This window comes from Macaca thibetana, chromosome 20 (assembly GCF_024542745.1).
Source record: "Macaca thibetana thibetana isolate TM-01 chromosome 20, ASM2454274v1, whole genome shotgun sequence".
Taxonomy (NCBI): Eukaryota; Metazoa; Chordata; class Mammalia; order Primates; family Cercopithecidae; genus Macaca; species Macaca thibetana.
Window position 1 is genome coordinate 60758903 of NC_065597.1, and position 22267 is coordinate 60781169.

The following is a 22267-nucleotide window of genomic DNA, read 5'->3' on the forward strand; positions in this document are numbered from 1 at the left end:
CCATAGGAGGGCCTCAATACAAGTTCGTGTCATCATCATGATCACCATCGTTTTGGGGTTGAAGCAATGTGCTAGCTGATATTTCGAGTTCTGACCCTTTGAGAATTTATCAAATGAAGTCTCCAAATCAAAACCAAAAACCTATTAAGATGACATTGACCTGTAATCCTAATGTGTCCAGAATGTATTCCTTCCGGTGGGTTCTTGGTGGTGCTGACTTCAACAATGAAGCTGCGGACCCTCACAGTGAGTGTTACAGTTCTTAAAGGTGGTGTGTCCGGAGTTGGTTCTGTCACATGTTCAGATGTGTCCGGAGTTTCTTCTTTCCGGTGGGTTCGTGGTCTCGCTGACTTCAGGAGTGAAGCCGCAGACCTTGGCAATAAGTGTTACAGCTCTTAAACGTGGTGCGTCCAGAGTTGTTTGTTCCTCCCGGTGGGTTCGTGGTCTCGCTGACTTCAGGAATGAAGCCACAAACCCTGGCAGTGAGTGTTACAGCTCATAAAGGTAGCATGTACCCAAAGAATGAGCAGCAGCAAGATTTATTGTGCAAAGTGAAAGAACAAACCTAGCACAGCACGTAAGGGATCCCGATCCACTTGCCGCTGCTGGCTCAAGTGACCAGCTTTTATTCTTATTTGGCCCCGCCCACATTCTGCTGATTGGTCCATTTTACAGAGTGCAGATTGGTCCGTTGTTACAGAATGCTGATTGGTACGTTTACAAACCTTTAGCTAGGCAGAAAAGTTCTCCAAGTCCTCACTGGACCCAGGAAGTCCAGCTGGCTTCACCTCTCACTGACACTTTGGGAGGTTGAGGCAAAAGGATTGCTTGAGCCCAGGAGTTCAAGACCAGCTTGGGCAATATAGGGAGACCCCGTCTATACAAGTGATAATTTAAAAATTAACCGGGCATGGTGGCATGTGCCTGTGGTCCCAGCAACTCAGGGGGCTGAGGTGGGAAGCTTACTTGAACCCAGGAAGCGAGGCTGCAGTGAGCTATGAATGGATAACTGCCCTCCAGCCTGGATGACAGAGTGAAATCCTGTCTCAAACAAAAACAAAAACCACACCATTGAAATGACATTGAGTAGAAAAATTGGAACTCTCCTACTATGAATATACAATGTTGCAACCACTCTGGAAGATGATCTGACAGGTTCCTCCCGGGAGGTGGAGGTTGCAATGCGCCAAAATCCCGCCACTGAACTCCAGCCTGGGAACAGATCGAGACTCTGTCTCCAAAAAAGAAAATATCCAGCAATCTTGGGGAAAAAAAAATCGTAAAAGATATAAATGGGTTTGGAAGATAGAATAGAGTTCCAGAAAGCATAGTATGTATTGCTCTTAAAGGAGGCTTGAGAGAGAAAAAAAGAAGTTGAGGAAATCATTGCTGTCAAGATTTAGGACCTGAAATCCTGTATCTGTTATGGAGCTGGAAACTGCTGCTTCTCGATGAAGTGCTTGAGGAGTGGGATCAAGTGAGTTTTGCTGGGACATGAATCTGTTAGGAGACGAGCTTAGAGCACATGCCTATTTGAGAGTGGGGAGGGTATCTGAGAAAAATCCCTGGGGTGCATGCGTATTCTCCCTCTATTATAGAATTGTCTGAGGTCTTTTTTTGTGGTTTTCTTTTCTTTTTTTGATGGAGTCTTAATCTGTCCCCCAGGCTGGAGTGCAATGGCACGATCTCGGCTCAGTGCAACCTCCACCTCCCAGGTTCAAGCGATTCTCCTGCCTCAGCCTCCCAAGTAGCTGGGATTACAGGCACGCACCACTACGCCTGGCTAATTTTTTGTATTATTGGTAGAGATAGGGTTTCGCCTTTTGGCCAGGCTGGTCTTGAACTCCCGACCTCAGGTGATCTGCTCGCCTCAGCCTCCTAAAGTGCTGGGATTACAAGCAGCATTGTCTGGTTTTTGTTTGTTTGAGAGGGAGTCTCGCTTTCTCACCTTGTCGTCAGGCCAGAGTGTAGGTGGTGTGATCTCGGCTCACTAGAACCTCCACCTCTCAGGTTCAAGCGATTGTCTTGCCTCAGCCTCCTGAGTATCTGGGATTACAGGCGCAGACTAACACCATGCCCTGCTAATTTTTGTATTTTTAGTAAAGATGGGGTTTCACTATGTTGGCCAGGATAGTCTTGATCTCTTGACTTTGTGATCTGCCTGCCTCGGCCTCCCAAAGTGCTGGGATTACAGGCATGCGCCCGGTCCCCATTGTCTGTTTTTATAAACCTGATGTTTATTGTGTGGTTACTATGTGCTAGGCACTGTAGTAGACTTATCCTTCTTCACTCTATGCTCTAGTATCCTGTGAGACAGGGGCTGTAGCTCAGAGAGTTTGAGTAAGTAAATTACTTGCTAACACATGGCAGAACCAGCATTCAAACTCTGCCAGCCAGTCTCAAAGCCTAAACACTTCGCCACATCCCACATCACTTCTCAAAGGTGTTTCAAGGAACCACCATGGCAATGCCCATGAAGAGGGATTTATAACCTCAACCTGATCATATTCAAAGTCAGACTTACTGTATCAGCCCCCATACCTGCTCCATCTGAGTTGGAAATCTCAGTGTATCCTTGGTCCCTTATTCTCCAATATCCCAACACTCTCCCCCACAGGGTCAGTCAAGAAATCCTATTGATTCTATTTTTTAAATAACTCCCAAATCCAATCCTCCTCTTCATTCCTACTGCCTAAGTTAGCTCAATTTTTCATCATCTCTGACCTACACTATAGCAAAAACCATCTTTTCTGGGTTTTTTCTCCCTACTGAAAACCATTCTCCACACTGCTTCTAAAATTAGATACACACACACACACACACACACACACACACACACACACACACACACACACACACATCCAATGCCATTCTCCTGCATAAAAACCTCCACTGGGAGGCTGAGGTGGGAGGATCGCTTGAGCTTAGGAGTTCAAGGTTACAATGAGCTATGATTACACCACTGCACTCCAGCTGGGCTACAGAGCAAGAACCTGCCTCTAAAAGAAAACAACATTAAAAAAAAAAAAAATCATCCACTGGTTTCCCGCTACCTATAGAATATATAACCAATCTCCTCAGTTCTGGGGACAAACAGGTTATTCCTAAATTCTCGAGATTATCAGCAAAATATGAGAGCAGTCTGGTGGTTAAAGCTTTGTAGATGTCTTATTCTTTTGGGAAAAATTCCTTGAAGTAAAATTGCTGAATCAAAGGATAAGCACATTTTTAAAGGCACTTTATATTATCACGCCATCCTTCAAAAATGTTATGCCAAGTTATACTCAGCAGAAGTGTGTGTGAGGGCCGGGTGCGGTGGCTCACGCCTCTAATCCCAGCACTTTGAGAGGCCGAGGCAGGCGAATCACTTGAGGCCAGGAGTTCAAGACCAGCCTGGCCAACATGGTGAAATTCCATCTCTACTAAAAATACAAAAATGAGCAAGGCGTGGTGGCGTGTGCCTGTAATCCCAGCTACTCAGCTACTTGGGAGGCTGAGGCATGAGAATCGCTTGAGCCTGGGAGGCAGAGGTTGCAGTGAGCTGAGATCACACCACTGCAGCCTGGGCAACAGAGTGAGACTCTGTCTCAAAAAAAAAAAAAAAGAAAGGAAAAGAAATATGCGTGAGTACTACACCTCATTTATAAATCACATATTTACATGAGGATACCCATGAAGTAGAAATGTGCTCTATTTAGTTTCAGATCATCAGAGCTGAAATATTGAAAGGCACGTGGTAGATACCCAGCCAATGCTTGTTGAACGTATATGAATGAACTGAGTAAGCAGAAGAAAAATTCTAAAGTGCCCCCTGATTTGTGTATAGCTCAAATAATAACATCCTAACATAACTGCTAGTATGTCATGTCTATTTTATGTGGAATTGATTCAACAGCATCCCCTTGCATACAGGGCTGATATTTCTGGATGCTCCAAAATGCTGCTCCATGCAGGAAATAAAATTCTTGCATCTGGCCAGAGGTGGTGCCCCAGACCTGTAATCCCAGCACTGTGGGAGGTCAAGGCAGGATGATTGCTTGAGCCCAGGAGCTCAAGGCCAGCCCAGGGAACTTGGTGAGATCGTGTCTTCTACAAAAAAAAAAAAGGAAGAAAAAAAAAAAAGCCTTGCATTCTACCTATATTTACTGTGTATTTATGACCCCAACCTTAGTGTCTACAATTTTTTACCATCATCTATGCAGGGGAATTACCCTCTGGTAAAAGGTTCACCTAAACTAAACGGTAAAGTGAGTAAAGACATGCTGAAAGTTTACAAATTCATATTTCCAGATGTGTATACACAACTGTCTGTTGGGCAGCACCACTAGACTAGATATCCCAGAAGCACTTCAAATTTAGTGTCTTCCTCCAGAATCTATCTTCTGTATTTCCTATGACAACTGATGACACTTTTGTTTCAGCTAGTCATTCAAACCAGTAAATTTGTACTTTGTTGTTTTTTGTTGTTGTTTGTTTTTGTTTTGTTTTGTTTTTTGAGATGGAGTCTCACTCTGTGACCCAAGCTGGAGTACAGTTGCACAATCTCAGCTCACTGCAACCTCCATCTCCTGGGTTCAAGCAATTCTCCTTCCTCAGCCTCCCTAGTAGCTGGGACTACAGGCAGCGCCACCACACCCGGCTAATTTTGTTTTGTATTTTTAGTAGAGACGGGGTTTCACCATGTTGGCCAGGCTGGTCTCGAACTCCTGACCTCAAGTAATCTGCCCGCCTCGGCTTCCCAAAGTGCTGGGACGGTGCCCGGCCGTAAATTTGTACTTTGACCTACAAATCTGGCTGATACTACCTAGGTAAATCTAAATGTATTAACCTATACTCTGTCCCTTACTCTCTACTAGCACTGAACTATTTTGGTCTCAACTTCTCTCTCCCCTAGACAATGAATTTTTATTTAATGTTTGTGGTCTCGCTCTGTTACCCAGGCTGGAGCGCAGTTGCAGGATTTCGGCTCACAGCAACCTCCGCCCCTGGGCTCAAGTGATCCTCCCACCTCAGCTTCTTGTATAGCTGGTACCATTGAGCTGCACCACCACGCCTAGCTAAATTTTTGTATTTTTGGTAGAGATGGGGTTTCGCCATGTTGTCCAGGCTGGTCTTGAACTCCTGGGCTGAAGCGATCTGCCCACCTCCGCCTCTCAAAATGCTTGGAACAACTACTTAGGAGGCTGAGGCAGGAGAATTGCTTGAACCCCAGAGGCAGAGTTTGCAGTGAGCCAAGATTGTGCCACTGCACTCTAGACTTGGCGACGGAGCGAGACTCCGTCTCAAAACAAACAAACAAAAACTAGAGGCAGGGGCCGGGCGCGGTGGCTCAAGCCTGTAATCCCAGCACTTTGGGAGGCCGAGATGGGCGGATCACGAGGTCAGGAGATCGAGAGACGATCCCGGCTAACACGGTAAAACCCCGTGTCTACTAAAAAATACAAAAAAATAGCCGGGCGAGGTGGCGGGCGCCTGTAGTCCCAGCTACTCGGGAGGCTGAGGCAGGAGAATGGCGTAAACCCGGGAGGCGGAGCTTGCAGTGAGCTGAGATCCGGCCACTGCACTCCAGCCTGGGTGACAGAGCAAGACTCCGTCTCAAAAAAAAAAAAAAAAAAAAAAAAAAACTAGAGGCAGGGGCCCAGCACAGTGGCTCATGCCTCTAATCTCAGCACTTTGGGAAGCCAAGGTGGAATGATCCCTTGAGGCCAGCAGTTCAAGACCAGCCTGGAAAACATAGTGAGACCCTGTCTCTACAAAAAGTAGGAACATAGCCGCGTGTAGTGGCATGCATGTGTAATCCTAGCTATTCAGAAGGCTGAGGCAAGAGGATCACTTGAGCTGAGGAGCTGAAGGCTGTATGTAGTGAGCTATGGAGTACACTACTGCACTCTCGCTTGGGTGAGAGAGAGAGAGAGATACCCTATCTCTGAAAAAAACAACCAAACTAGAGTCGCGGAGATCATTGGAAGACTCCAGTGAAAAAACGTATCAGTGCTTGTCAAATTTCAGTGTGTTAAAATGCACATTCTAATCCAGATAGTCCGAGGTGGGCGTCTAAGATTCCTAGATGTTCCCAGGTAATGTTGAGACTCTGATCCATGGACCACACTCTGAGTATCAGGGGTCTCCATGAGAAACAGCAATGGTCTGAAATAAGCAATGGCAGTGGAATCAAAGAGGGGATGGACTAAACAAATACAAAAATGATAGACTTTGGCCAGGCGCGGTGGTTCACACCTGTAATTCCAGCACTTTGGGTGGCCAAGTAGGGTGGGTCACTTGAGGCCAGGAGTTCGAGACCATCCTGGCCAACATGGCAAAACCCTGTCTCTAGTAAAAATACAAAAATTATTATGTACCACTGGGTGTGGTAGTGGGCACCTGTAATCCCAGCTACTCGGGAGGCTGAGGCAGGAGAATCGCCTAAACCCAGGACGCAGGGGTTGCAGTGAGCCAAGACTAAACCACTGCACTGCAGCCTGGATAACAGAGTAAGACTCTGTCTCATTAAAAAAAAAAAAAAAAATTAGCCAGGTATGGTGGCCTGCAGTTCCAGCTATTCCAGAGACTGAGGTAGGAGGATCACTTGAGCCCAGCAGGTCAAGACTACAGTGAACTATAATCGCACTGCCTCACTCCAGCCTGAGCAACAGAATGAGACCCTGTCTCAAAAAAAAAAAAAAAAAAAAGTCTGAATTCATCTGCACAACCCTGTTTTACAACACTAGCTTTTTGAAAGTAACTCTCAGTGCCCTGTGTTACTTTCAAGGACCCGTTAGAGATACTGGGACCCTCCCACTAAGATTCCCCTAGCACAGCAAATTTCTCAGAAGCACAAAGGAAAATAAAATAGAAACATGTAGCATATACCATGAGCCCTTCACTTCATACTTTTGTCTATGTCTGGTGCCCTGGAATATCTCCATGGCCACCAGACACACACACACACACACAGAGAACTGATCATTCCTTTGTGTCACCACTGTATCCCTTTTATTTATTTATTTATTTTGAGATGGAGTCTCACTGTGTTGACCAGGCTGGAGTGCAGTGGCGCGATCTCGGTTCACTGCAACCTCCACCTCCCGGGTTCAAGTGATTCTCCTGTCTCCCAAGTAGCTGGGATTACAGGAGCCTGCCACCATGCCTGGCTGTCACTACTGTATCTTTCATATACATCTTATACTGTACAGGAGTTACTAGAAGCATGATCGTAAGAGTGTGGGTTTGGAAATCAACCAGACTGCATGACTCTGCCATGTATTAGCTCAGTGGCAAAGGGCAAGGACCTTTGTTTTCTCAGCTATAACAATGAGAGTGAATGCACTATAGCGGATATGTGGACTCAGTCTAAGTGTCCATCTTCAGATGAGTGGATAAAGAAAATGTGGTACATAGCACTTTGGGAGGCTGAGAGACGGGCGGATCACGAGGTCAGGAGGTCGAGACCATCCTGGCTAACACAGTGAAACCCTGTCTCTACTAAAAAATACAAAAAACGGCCGGGCGCAGTGGCTCAAGCCTGTAATCCCAGCACTTTGGGAGGCCGAGACGGGCGGATCACGAGGTCAAGAGATTGAGACCATCCTGGCTAACACGGTGAAACCCCGTCTCTACTAAAAAAAATACAAAAAAAACTAGCCGGGCGAGGTGGTGGGCGCCTGTAGTCCCAGCTACTTGGGAGGCTGAGGCAGGAGAATGGCGTAAACCCGGGAGGTGGAGCTTGCAGTGAGCTGAGATCCGGCCACTGCACTCCAGCCTGGGCGACAGAGCAGACTCCGTCTCAAAAAAAAAAAAAAAACAAAAAAAACAAAAAACTAGCCGGGTGAGGTGGTGGGAGCCTGTAGTCCCAGCTACTCAGGAGGCTGAGGCAGCAGAATGGCATAAACGCGGGAGGCGGAGCTTGCAGTGAGCTGAGATCTGGCCACTGCACTCCAGCCTGGGTGACAGTGCGAGACTCCGTCTCAAAAAAAAAAAAAAAAAAAAAAAGAATGACACCATGGCCTTTGCAGCAATATGGACAGAACTGGAAGCCATTAGCTTAAACCAGCCAAACATAGAAAGACAACTATTGCATGTTCTCACTCATAAGTGGGAGTTAAATAATGTGTACACAGAAATGTAGAGTATGGAATGATAGACGATGGAGATTGAAAAGGGTGAGGGTGTGGGAGGTGGGTGGGTGACAAGAAGTTACTTAATCAGTACAATACACGTCATGTAGGTGAAGGATAGCCTGAAAGCTCTGACATCGCCAGTATGAAATCTATGCAAGCAACAAAACTGCACCTGTACCCCATAAATTTCTGGAAATGTTTATAATGGGAGTTTGCAAGTTATTGGTTTGTATGGTAAAGCAATAAAAATAAAATAAATGAATCAGCTGAGTGTGGTGGCTTACACCTGTAATCCCAGCACTTTGGGAGGCCAAGGTGGATGGATAACTTGAGGCCGGGTGTTCAAGACCAGCCTGGCCAACGTGGCGAAACCCTGTTTCTACTAAAAATACAAAAATCAGCTCAGCATGGTGGTGTGCTCCTGTAATCCCAGCTACTCAGGAGGCTGAGGCACGAGAATCGCTTGAACCCAGGAGGTGGAGGTTGCAGTGAGCCGAGATGGCAAGACTCTGTCCTAAAAAACAAAACAAGAAACACACAAAAATAAAATAAGAATGATACCTACTGTAATATAAAAAACGTCCTGTAATCCCAGCACTTTGGGAGGCCGAGGCGGGCGGATCACAAGGTCAGGAGATCGAGACCACGGTGAAACCCCGTCTCTACTAAAAATACAAAAAATTAGCCGGGCACGGTGGCGGGCGCCTGTAGTCCCAGCTACTTAGGAGGCTGAGGCAGGAGAATGGCATGAACCCGGGAGGCGGAGCTTGCAGTGAGCCGAGATCGTGCCACTGCACTCCAGCCTGGGCGACAGAGCGAGACTCCGTCTCAAAAAAAAAAAAAAAAAACAAAAAACGTCCTGTGTATCCTTTAAGATGCTTCCCTTCGAGTAACAGAAAACCTAATTCACAGTGGTTTGAACAATAAAGGGAATCTACTAGCTCTTATAACAGAAAAGCCCAGAGCAGGCTTTGGGCATAGGCTGTATCAGAGGTTATGAAATTATCAGGGTTTCTCTGAGATTCTGTGATACCCTCTTGTCTCCATGTCTTTCATGGTAACAAAAATGGCTATAGTAGTCCCAGACCTTACATGTGTATTAACATCTTTAGGACACAATGAGAGAATATGCCTTTGTCCTGGTTTTCCAACAAAGGTTATGAGATTCACTCTAATTGGGCAGCTGCAGATAACATGATTGTCTCTGAACCCTGTAGCCAGGGGCATGAAATGCCCTGATTGGCTTAACCTGTCACGTGTTCCACCTCTTGAGCCAAGAAAAGTCATCTGGGAAGAGCCCCAAAAAGGAACTGAGAGCTGTTGAGAAGTTGGGGAGGTGAGGAAATCGATGGTAGAAGCCATTCAACTACACACCATGCCAATTACCACATGATGTAAAGGGTGTGGCAAAGACCCTTATCTACAGTTAGTGAGCATACAAGAAGTGGTAGCTGTAATTTGCTTAGAAGTCTGTCTGCTGGCCGGGTACGGTGGCTCATGCTTGTAATCCCGGCACTTTGGGGAGGCTGAGGCGGGTAGATCACCTGAGGTCAGGATTTCGAGACCAGCCTGGCAACATGGCAAAACCATGTCTCTAGTAAAAATACAAAAATTAGCTGGGCGTGGTGACACGTGCCGGTAGTCCAAGCTACTCCACAGGCTGAAGCAGGAGAATTGCTTGAACCCGGGAGGCGGAGGTTGCAATGAGCCAAGATTGCGCCACTGGACTCCAACCTGAGCAAGAGAGCGAGATTCCGCCTCAACAAAAGAAAGTGCCCAGGCGCGGTGGCTCACCCCTGTAATCCCAGCACTCTGAGAGGCCGAGGCGGGCGGATCATTAGGTCAGGAGATCGACACCATCTTGGCTAACACAGGGAAACCCCGTCTCTACTAAAAACACAAAAAATTAACTGGGTGTGGTGGCAGACACTTGTAGTCCCAGCTACTTGGGAGGCTGAGGCAGGAGAATGATGTGAACCCGGGAGGTGGAGATTGCAGTGAGCCTAGATCGCACCACTGCATCCTAGCCTGGGTGACTGAGCTAGATTCCGTCTCAAAAATAAAATTTAAAAAAAGGTCTGTCTGCTAGACCGTAGGCAAACAGACAGCAGGGTCCTATTTTATTCACCTTGGATATCTCCAAAGGCTAGCATAGTGTCTGGGACAGATAGCTTAAATATTGTTGAATTAATGTTGGCAATTGAAATGGTGAAATAAAGTTACAGAAATTATTTCAACAACCAAAAAAGAGGATTGCATGGCCTCAGGTAACATGAAAACATAAACTATTGCTGATCCATAGCATTAATAAGATAAACGAGCTGCATACAGCTGAGTTATAGACTAGGGATATGACTGGGATATTCCAGTACATATTTTAAGTGTCTATTGTAAATTTTGGTCACTTTAGAAAGGCAATGCTAAGCAAAGTGTTCTGGTGTGTTTTGCCTGTCTTGGTAGTGGAAGGGAAGAAAATCAGTCTTTTTCTTTCTTCTTCCCCTTAAAACTACTTAAGAAGGAAACTCGGTGCCGTGGCTCATGCCTGTAATCCCAACACTTTCGGAGGTCAAGGTGGGAGATTCACTTCATTCCAGGAATTCAAGACTAGCCTGGGCCACATGGTAAGACCTCATCACTACGAAAAAAAAAAAAATACTAGGGCTGAGCGTGGTAGCTCACACTTGTAATCCCAGCACTTTCGGAGGCCGAGGTGGGTGGATCACCAGGTCAGGAGATCCAGACCATCCTGGCTAACACGGTGAAACCCTGCCTATTTTTTCGTGAAACCCTGCCTATACTTAAAAAATACAAAAGAAATTAGCCAGGCCTGGGGGCATGCGCCTATAGTCCCAGTTACTCGGAAGGCTGAGGCAGGAGAATTGCCTGAACCGGGGAGGTAGAGGTTACAGTGAGCCAAGAACATGCCACTGAACTCCAGCCTGAGCGACAGAGCGAGACTCCTTCTCAAAAAAAAAAAAATGGGTGTGGTGGTGCATACCTGTGGTCCCAGCTACTTGGGAGGCTGAGGTGGGAGAGTCTTTTGAGTCAGGGAGTTCGAAGCTTCAGTGAGGCATGGTAGTGCCACTGCACTCCAGTCTGGGCAACAGTGAGATCCTGTCTCAAAAAAAAAAAGGCCAGGTACAGTGGTTCACACCTGCATTCCCAGAACTTTGGGAGGCTAAGGCAGCTGATTCACCTGAGGTCAGGAGTTTAAGACCAGCCTGGCCAACATGGCACAACCCCGTCTCTACTAAAAATACAAAAATTATCTGGGCATGGTGGTGCGCACCTGTAATCCCAGCCACTCAGGAGGCTGAGGCAGGAGAATTGCTTGAACCAGGGAGGTAGAGGTTGCAGTAAGCCAAAATGGTGCCACTGCACTCCAGCTTGGGGGACACAGTGAGACTCTGTCTTAAATAAATAAAAATTACTAAAAAAAAAAAAAAAAGGATCCCCTGGCCATACAAAATAAGTAAGCCCCTACTGCTTAGGCAAATAAAGAACAATTCTATCATTTGGGAATCTTAAGATCAGTTCTACCACTTTATAGATCTTCAGAATCAATCTCTATTTTAGAGATACTAACATTGATTGATCCTACTATGTGCCAGGCACTGTCCTTCACACCTTCACACATATGATCTCATTTAATCCTCATTTAATTTTGGCAGAGAAAAGTTGAGCTCCTTACCCAGGATGGTATAACTAGGAAACAAAGACCGAAGCACATGCCTCACTCTTCTTGTTATTATAAAAGATTTCCTTCTGTAAACCTCAGGGACTTTACAAGCGAAATATTGGATTACTGTAATATGATTCATCAGCCCAATTTAATATTACCTATTCATTATAACATAATGCTGCTCGAACAACTGAGAAAACGCTGTTGCTTTACCCCCTCCCGGCTCTGTAGCAGCCACGCATAAATCGCAGAACTATAAACATATGCTAATTACATAACCTACGTAGGCAATCAATATTTAGAAAAATTTTTACTACCCGATATTTCTGTGGTTGAAAATGTAGAGTCTAATTTTGATCCACAGTAACATCTAGGTTAATGCTGATTCAGAAGGAAAACATTTGTTGTTGCCATGAAAAGAGGCATTGAAACGCTGAATCACCACCTCAAATGTTACCACTATTAATATAACGAGCTACATAGGAAGATCGAATTAGACCATCTCGGACCACCAGGTTTACAATTCCACCTGCAGATACATGCAAGAAGTATTGTCACAGTACTATGTCGTGTTATTCCATTGAAGTCATTATCAACTAAGCTTATAATTAATGTGTGGTCATTTGGTCAATGTCACCAGCGTAACGTACTAACAAAAACAAGGACTGCAAACTCAAATGCCTGTAAGGCAGAAAGTAAGACCGTAGGAAGCGAAGTCTATAGGGAACTGTATAATAGAGGCTGCAGATTCATGGCAGATTCTAAAGCATAGCGGTCCCAACATTTGTGGCACCAGGGACCTGCTTTGTGGAAGACAATTTTTCCATAGGCGGCAAGGGGTGGGATGCAGGAGGGCAATGGTCTCCGGATGAAACTGTTCCACCTCAAATCATCAGGAATTAGATTCGCATAAGGAATATGCAACCTAGATCCCTCATGTGTGCAATTCACAACAGGGTTCATGCTCCTGTGAGAATCTAATGATGCTGCTGATCTGACAGGAGGCAGAGCTCAGGCAGTAATGCAAGCAATGGTGAGCGGCCAGAGATACAGATGAAGCTTCAATCGTCCACCGCCTGCTCTGTGGCCCAGTTCCTAACAGGCCACCGACCAGTACAGGTCCATGGCCCAGGGGTTAAGGACCCGTGCTGCAGCACATTGCTTAATAGAGGACTGTAGCAGCCGTGCGCCCAGAGCTTTCCTGTTTTTTTTTTTTTTTTTTTGAGATGCCAGAAAACCAGATTTTTTTTTTTTTTTTTTTTTTTTTTTTGAGACAGTCTGGCTCTGTTGCCCAGGTTGGAGTGTGGGAGTGTGATCTCAGCTCAACCTCCCAGGCTCAAGCAATCCTCTCACCTCAGGCCCCAAAATAGCTGGGATTACAGGCGCACTCCACCACACCCAGCTAATATTCTTGTATTATTTGTAGAGATGGGGTTTTGCCATGTTACCCAGGCTGTCCTGGAATTCCGGAGTTCAAGCTGTTGGCCCATCTCAGCCTCCCAAAGTGCTGGGATTGCAGGAGTGCACCACCACATCTGGCCTGAAACTCAGATTTTATTTATTTATTTCCTACTTGTTTATTTTTGAGATGGAGTCTCACTCTGTTGCCCAGGCTTGAGTGCAGTGGCACGATCTTGGCTCACTGCAACCTCCACCTCCCTGGTTCAAGCAGTTCTCCTGCCTCAGCCTCCCGAGTAGCTGGGATTATGGGCACGTGCCACCACGTCTAGCTAATTTTTGTATTTTTAGTAGAGACAGAGTTTCACCATGCTGGCCCCAGGCTGGTCTTGAACTCCTGACCTCAGGTGATCCACCCGCCTCGGCCTCCAAAAGTGCTGGGATTACAGGTGTGCACCACCGCACCCAGCCTGAAACCCAGATTTTTAATATGAAATCAAAGTCTTCAAACCTTGGAAGTGTCATAAAAAGCACGCTGTGGACCACTAGTTTGCAACTGCCAATCTAAAATATCATAGACAGATAGGCAGATCACTTGAGGTCAGGAGTTCAAGACCAGTCTGGGCAACATGGTGAAATCCCATCTCTACTAAATATACAAAAATTCGCTGGGTATGGTGGCACATGCCTGTAGTCTCAGCTACTCGGGAGGCTGAGGTTGCAGTGAGCCAAGATCACACCATTGCACTGCAGCCTGGGCAACACAGTGAGATGCCATCTCAAATAAAAATAAATTATCCCTGGGACGGTCCTTTCTCCTTTTCTTCTCCCAGAGAACAGAGAGGATCCTCCGCTACCATCCTCTCTAAAGCAAGGCTGTTGAGTGAGTCCTTAAGTGTAACAAGTGTAATAAGCTCTTTGCCTTATTACAATTATTCTGCCCTCCCAGAATATTCAAGTGGTCATGGCATGGGCAGGGGGTGGGAGGAGAGAGCGGTGGGTTTGGTTGGGTTATGGCGTGGGCAGGGGGTGAGAGGAGAAAGCAGTGGGTTTGGTTGGATTGTGGATAAAGAAAGAAGAAGGAAGAAATGGATGAATAAAGATGTAGTTAGAGAAGGATACACTTACAAAGCAGAAGAGAACTGGGAAAAGACAAGCTTTTACTTGATATATACCAAAAATGTGACTCAGTCATTACTGCCTTCTATTCACATGGTTACACTTCACAGATCTTCATGTGTTCCTAACCTTTCAACTCCAGCACTTACTTTATCTTTAAATTCCAGATTTCCCTTTTTATGTATCAGCTGTTGAAAGTATAAAAAGAAACTTTTTCAATCATTTTAATTGCATTAGCAGTGATTTAATTTTTTTAGATGCTAAACCTTATGGGTGTAAGTGGATTAAATGTAGCCAAATGCAGCGTCAGAATCTTCAGGCACAAAAACCCATTAACTTTTTAATACTCTCAGAAGATGAACCTAATTTCAAATGAAAGCTGCCTCCAGAATATATTGTTAAGCATATTCTAGATATAATTCATTTTGGCAAACATTCTGTAGAAATTCACGTAACATTTTACTGTACTAACAGTGAACTGCCCATGTAACAAAAAATACCTTTTCATAGCTTCAGATGAATTTTAAAGGATGACTGATGGTCCTTGGAAGAGAAACAGTAAACAGATAAGGTTTATAGCAATCACGTATAAGTTAGAAATTGCAGTTCCAGATAATCTCTCAACACTTAATTTGGTCCACTGTAGTGAACACAGTTGATGTGAAGTCCCCATTTAAATTCAACCTGAAATACCAAAGTTAATTTTCTTTTCTTTTCTTTTCTTTCTTTTTTTTTTTTTTTAAGACAGAGTCTTGCTCTGTTGCCTTAGCTGGAGTGCAGTGGCATGATCTCGGCTCACTGCAACCTCCGCCTCCTGGGCTTGAGCGATCCTCCTGCCTCAGCCCCCCAAGTAGCTGGAAGTACAGGTGCAAGCCACCACACCCAGCTACTTTTTGTATTTTTGGTAGAGATAGGGTTTCACCATGTTGCCCAGGTTGGTCTTGAACTCCTGAGCTGAAGTGATCCACCTGTCCTGGCCTCCCAAAACGCTGGGATTACAGGCATGAGCCACCGTGCCTGGCCAGAAAATTTTAAACATGCACAAACTCTCAAGTGGCCCAATTCCCTCTCACCAAACCAATCACAATACAGGTAAAAGAGAATAACTTGTATTAGTTTTTCACAAATAAACAAGACTGATAAATTGTGAACGATGCGTGATTTTTAATTACAAGTAGGCCGGGCGCAGTGGCTCAAGCCTGTAATCCCAGCACTTTGGGAGGCCGAGACGGGTGGATCATGAGGTCAGGAGATCGAGACCATCCTGGTAACATGGTGAAACCCCGTCTCTACTAAAAAATACAAAAAAACTAGCCGGGTGAGTTGGCGGGCGCCTGTAGTCCCAGCTACTCGGGAGGCTGAGGCAGGAGAATGGCGTAAACCCGGGAGGCGGAGCTTGCAGTGAGCTGAGATCTGGCCACTGCACTCCAGCCCGGGTGACAGAGTAAGACTCCGTCTCAAAAAAAAAAAAAAAAAAAATTACAAGTAAACTGGGCATATGTTTCTGCATTATTTAAAGCTAAAGGGTGATCAGTGGAAATTTTCCTGTTAGTACTTTAATACTTTTTGTATTTATCGGTTCACTACAACGTATGCCTCCCAGGTTCAAGCGATTCTCCTGTCTCAGCCACCTGAGTAGCTGAGACCACAGGCACATACTACCATGTCCGGCTAATTTTCTGTTTTTAATAGAGACGGGGTTTCACCATGTCGGCCATGCCAGTCTTGAACTCCTGACCTCAACCAATCCGCCTGTCTTGGCCTGCCAAAGTTCCAGGATTACAAGCGTGAACCACCGCACCCAGCCTTATTATAATTGTTATTATTTAAATCTCTTTTGCTCTCTCCTTCAAGAGACCTCACCTCATTCAGTTGCATCCATTGATGTATTCATCTTCTGCCTCCTGGGTTCGAGATCCTCCTGCCTCAGTTTCCCAAGTAGCTGGGACTACAGGCTCACACCACCATGCTTGGCTAATGTTTGTATGTTTTAGAGAGACAGGCTATTGCCATGTTGCCTAGGCTGGTCTCAAACTCCTGGGCTCAGACGATCCACCTGCCTTCACCTCCCAAAGCACTGGGATTATAGACATGAGCCACCACGTCCAGCCCCAAGTACTTTTATACAAAATGCAAACACTATTCTTCCATCATAAAAGTGATACCACAGCTTCTGTAAAGGTTTGCCAGGCAGTACGTACAATTACCTTGGGTACATTTTTTGATGTATTTTGATGTTAAAATGTATCTTATTATTATGAAACAGTTTTTCCATTGTATTAACTACTTTTACAACAACGCAAATGAGTTATTTTACAAACCATTTAGAAATTGCTTTACTATGGTCCCAATAATGTAAAATATATTAATGCCTATTACATTCAGATAAATTATACACTTGGAAACTACATGTTTATGACTTACAGAAACTTACATAAATTATACAAATTATATGCTTAATTTTTAGGTATATAGTCTTAAGCTTAAATATAAATTCTCAAGATAAATGAACAGTTCAGGCCTTCACAACTTGAAATCCGTGGAACATGATATTGGAGACAATAGAACTCTGGTGGAATTCTTAGGTGGAATTTGTTGAAACTTTTTTTATTTTTTGAGATGGAGTCTCGCTCTGTCGCCTAGGCTAGAGTGCAGTGGCGTGATCTCCGCTCACTGCAACCTCCACCTCCCAGGTTCACGCCATTATCTTGCCTCAGCCTCCTGAGTAGCCGGGACTATAGGCACCCGCCACCACGCCCAGCTAATTTTTTGTGTTTTTAGTAGAGATAGGGTTTCACTATGCTAGCCAGGATGGTCTCGATCTCCTGACCTCGTGATCCGCCTGCCTCGGCCTCACAAAGTGAATTTTTTTTAAAAATAGAGATGGGATCTTGCAATATTGCCCAGGTTGGTCTCAAACTCCTTGCTTTAAGCGATCCTCCCACCTCAGCCTCCCAATGTGCTGGGATTACAAGCGTGAACGACTACATCCAAGTGAAACTTCTTGAGATAGTTACGTAATTTTTAAATCTGATGGTTTAGAAGTTAGACGAACTGAATAAATATTAAATATTAGATCTGGCCGGGCGTGGTGGCTCACGCCTGTAATCCCAGCACTTTGGGAGGCCGAGGCGGGTGGATCACAAGGTCAGGAGATCGAGACCACGGTGAAAGCCCGTCTCTACTAAAAATACAAAAAATTAGCCGGGCGCGGTTGTGGGCGCCTGTAGTCCCAGCTACTCGGGAGGCTGAGGCAGGAGAATGGCGTGAACCCGGGAGGCGGAGCTTGCAGTGAGCCGAGATCGCGCCACTGCACTCCAGCCTGGGCGACAGAGCGAGACTCCGTCTCAAAAAATAAAAAAATAAAAAAAAAATAAAAGATCAAGTTTCTCATGTTTATCTTGAAGTATAAAGGTTTATCTTAAAGCACTGATTTTCACAAAATAACATCCGTGTGAAATTGGAAAAGCAGCGAAATATTTTATTTCATATATCTGGGAAATGAAGTGCTTTAGTCAACTGAATGTGCCCAAACTAAAAAACATTCATTAAAAAGTACTTAACTCAGAAATTATAAAAATAGAAGACATCAATAAAATACATTCTATACAGAATACACCAATCATACACTACTCTTTTTTTGATAATAAAAAAACGTACTTACTGAGCCAGGTGTGGTGGCTCACGCCGATAATCCCAGCACTTTGGGAGGCCAAGCTGAGTGGATCATTAGAGGCCAGGAGTTGGAGACCAGCCTAGCCAACACGGCAAAACACCGTCTCTACTAAAAATACAAAAATGGGCTTGGCACAGTGGCTCAAGCCTGTAATCCCAGCACTTTGGGAGGCCGAGATGGGCGGATCACGAGGTCAGGAGATCGAGACCATCCTGGCTAACCCGGTGAAACCCTGTCTCTACTAAAAAATACAAAAAACTAGCCGGGCGAGGTGCCAGGTGCCTGTAGTCCCAGTTACTCAGGAGGCTGAGGCAGGAGAATGGCCTGAACCCAGGAGGCAGAGCTTGCAGTGAGCTGAGATCCGGCCACTGCACTCCAGTCTGGGTGACAGAGCGAGACTGCGTCTCAAAAAAATATATATATACAAAAATGAGCTAGGCATGGTGGCACAGGCCTGTAATCCCAGCTACTCTGAAGGATGAGGCAGTAGGATTGTTTGAACCCAGGAGGCGAAGGTTGCAGTGAGCGGAAATCATGCCACTGCACTCCTGCCTGGGTGACAGAGTGAGTCTCTGTCTCAAAAAAAGGAAAAACAAAAAGTCCGTTGCGGTGGCTCACACCTGTAATCCCAGCACTTTGGGACGCCGAGGCAGGCGACTTATGTGGTCAGGAGATCGAGACCGTCCTTGTCAACATGGTGAAACTAAAAATGCAAAAATTAGGACGGGCACGGTGGCTCACGCCTGTAATCACAGCACTTGGGAAGCCGAGGCGGCTGGATCACAAGGTCAGGAGATGGGGACCATCCTGGCTAAGACGGTGAAACCCCATCTCTACTAAAAACACAAAAAGTTATCCAGGCATGGGGGTGGATGCCTGTACTCCCAGCTACTCGGGAGGCTAAGGCAGGAGAATGGCGTGAAAAGGGAGGTGGAGCTCAAAAACAAAAACAAACAAACAAACAAAATACAAAAATCAGGCGAGGCATGGCGTGGTGTAGTGGTGTCAGTGGTGTCACATGCCTGTAATCCCAGCTACGCAGGAGCCTGAGGCAAGAGAATTGCTTGAACCTGGAGGGTGGAGGCTGCAGTGAGCTGAGATCGTGCCACTGCACTCCAGCCTGGGAGACAGAGCGAGACTCCATCTCAAAAAAAAAAAAAAAAGTATTTACTGAATTTTAGTAAAAAAAATAACAAATTATATATGCTTTGGGGAAATAAATCTTGTTTTTAAATCTTCATTTCAATTGAGTTCTATGTAAATTAAAATTCACTATGAGAACTATTTTTTGGTATAAAAGTTCATCTGCCCAAAAGTGTTCGGGAGATAACCTGAGATTTTAGAATAGAAATGTAAACATCAAAACCAAGTTTCCCGAAACTTGGGTTAAAATATTAGAAATATTAATAATTCTGAAATGCCATTTTGCCACTATTATTCATATCAACCAAAATATTAGAGAAGTAATATTTCAGACTGGAACAGGAAAAAATATCTGAATACAATTCAAAAATAATCATAATTTTTTTTAAGTGGGTTTATAAATAGCAGTAATTCCTCAAAATGAAATGCATAATTGGCACATCAAGTATTTTGTCTGCAGGCAGTTCTGTGCATTTTAGGTCAAATATGTGGTCCCTTTAAGAGAGTCCTTGACTTCTCATTTCTCCGGGGACCCTTCTATGGCACTGGTCCACTTTGTACGTAAAATGGTGAAAGCTGACTTCAATGTGCCGTCACCACTCTGCTGGGAAAAACAGACGAAGATGGCCCAGAGAAAACCACAGACTCCAGTGTAAGCTGTTCTCCATTGAACAGGAACAAGGCTGAAGTTGGTCAGCTGGAACAGAGACAGAGAGTTCGTTAGGGCCACATGGAAACCAAAGCCCTGAGTTAATATTACTGAGTAGGCGGAACTTACCTGTACAAAGGGCCAGTACACCAGTCCGCTCTGGAATTAAAAAAAAAAAAAAAAAGCAACAACTTTATTAGAATGCCTTTTATTTTTTATTTTTTATTTATTTTATTTTTTATTTTTTGAGACAGGGTCTCACCCTGTTGCCCAGACGGGAGTGCAGTGGTGTAATCTTAGCTCACTGCAACGTCTGCCTCCTGGGTTCAAGCAATTCTCGTGCCTCAGCCTCCTGAGTATCTGGGATTACAGGCGCACACCACCTCACCCGGCTAATTTTTGTATTTTTAGTAGAGATGGGTTTTCACCGTGTTGGCCAGGCTGGTCTCCAACCCCCGACCTCAGGTGATCCGCCCACCTTGGCCTGGGATTACAGGTGTGAGCCACTATACCCGGCCTAGCATACCTTTTAACCACACAAAACAGTTGCACAGTTCATTCCATAAAAGAGTAAGAAATACTAGGCCAACTAGATGCTGAGGTAGTATTACATTTCAGACTAAGCTGATTAAATTAGACTACTTAAGGCCTCTAGAGTGAGGGGGTTGGGGAATTGTGGGGGAAAAAGCTATTAGGTACAAGACATTTGTATTAATTATATTTTTAACACCAGGATGAAAGGTCTACTAGAATCAGTACCAATTCTGGAAGACGGCTGCTTTGGAAATGACAACATATATTTATGCATTGCCATTTCCTGGTTACCATGGAAAAATGATGCAGGAATATATCTGTAAATACAGAATCATCAATGAATTCTTTACTTTTTATTTTTTTAATTTAATTTTTTCTTTTTGAGACATGGAATCTCTGTGTTGTCCAGGCTGGTCTCGAACTCCCAGGCAAAAGTAATAGCCCACCACAGCCTCCCAAAGTGCTGGGATTACAGGCGTGAGTCACCTCACCCAAATTATTTTATTTATTTATTTATTTATTTATTTATTTATTTATTTATTTTGAGATGGAGTCTCATTCTGTTGCCTAGGCTGGAATGCAGTGGCAAGATCTTGGCTCACTGCAACCTCTGCCTCCCAGGTTCAAACGATTCTCCTGCCTCAACCTCCTGAGTAGCTGGGATCACAGGCGCCTGCCACCATGCCCGGCTAATTTTTGTATTTTTAGTAGAGACAGGGTTTCACCATGTTGGCCAGGCTGGTCTTGAACTCCTGACCTCAGGTGATCTGCCTGCCTCGGCCTCCCAAAGGATTACAGCCATGAGCCACTGTGCCCAGCCTTGAATTGTTAATACTATATACCAAACCATTGTTTATGGAATGATTTTCTAATAATATATTCAAATCATGTGATGCTATAGAACAAGTTTAGCTGAAATGTTCATATATTACAAAGTATCTTAGATAGACATTTTAACAAACTTTATCCTATACAGTCTGATAAAAAAGTCACCATTATGAATTTTTTTTTAAAGTCTTGGTATGTAAATTATACCTCAAAAAAAGGCTAGAAGTTTTTAAAATAGTCCTTAAAAGTGGTATTATAGACTTATTTTCTTCTTTTCACTAATTTGTATTTTTGAAGTTTCTAAAATGAACAATTGCAGTAAAAGTTTTATAATATTTATGTTTATATTCAAAAGTAGATATTACATATAATGCATATATGTGTGTGTGTATATATATATGTTTTGTTTTGTTTTTTTTGAGGTGGAGTTTCGCTCTTGTTGCCCAGGCTGGAGTGCAATGGTGCAATCTCGGCTCACTGCAACCTCCACCTTCCGGGTTCAAACGATTCTCCTGCCTCAGCCTCCGAGTAGCTGGGATTACAGGTGCACACAACTACGCCTGACTAATTTTTTCTATTTTTAGTAGAGACAGGGTTTTGCAATATTGGCTAGGCTGGTCTCGAACTCCTGACCTCAGGTGATCTGCCTGCCTCGGCCTCCCAACGTGCTGGGATTACAGGTGTGAACCACCGCACCTGAACATAATGTATATTTTTATTTATTTGTTTATTTATTTATTTATTTATTTTTTGAGACGGACTTTCGCTCTTGTTATGCATCTCAAATTCCCGACCTCAGACGATCTGCCAACCTCGGACTCCCAAACTGCTGGGATTACAGGCATGAGACACTGAGCCTGGCCCTTAATTTTTAAATATACTTTAAACACAAAATATACCCCTATAATCCCAGCACTTTGGGAGGCAAAGGCAGGGGGTCACCTGAAGTGGGGAGTTTGAGACCAGCCTGACCAACATGGAGAAACCCTGTCTTTACTAAAAACACAAAAATTAGCAGAGCATGATGTCAGGAACCTGTAATCCCAGCTACTCAAGAGGCTGAGGCAGGAGAATCCCTTGAACCCGGGAGGCGGAGATTGCAGTGAGCCAAGACTGCACCA

At 44.6% G+C, this 22267-nt stretch overlaps 2 protein-coding genes across 3 annotated transcripts in view; one reads left to right on the plus strand and one right to left on the minus strand.

The window, feature by feature from the left end:
• Nucleotides 1-22267, plus strand: part of PDXDC1 (pyridoxal dependent decarboxylase domain containing 1) — a 471229-nt gene that overhangs the window by 320528 nt on the left and 128434 nt on the right. The gene's annotated exons all lie outside the window — the stretch shown is intronic.
• Nucleotides 14644-22267, minus strand: part of LOC126944537 (mpv17-like protein) — a 51270-nt gene continuing 43646 nt past the window's right edge. Inside the window, exon 5 of one of the 2 annotated variants that reach the window (XR_007722082.1) lies at nucleotides 14644-16049. Coding sequence is in view for 1 of the 2 variants with exons in the window: in XM_050774117.1 (XP_050630074.1) it covers nucleotides 19653-19832 (180 nt within the window). In the remaining variant the exon portion in view is untranslated. Of the gene's footprint in view, nucleotides 19833-22267 lie in introns of both variants that reach the window. The other variant, XM_050774117.1, reaches the window with a different exon arrangement.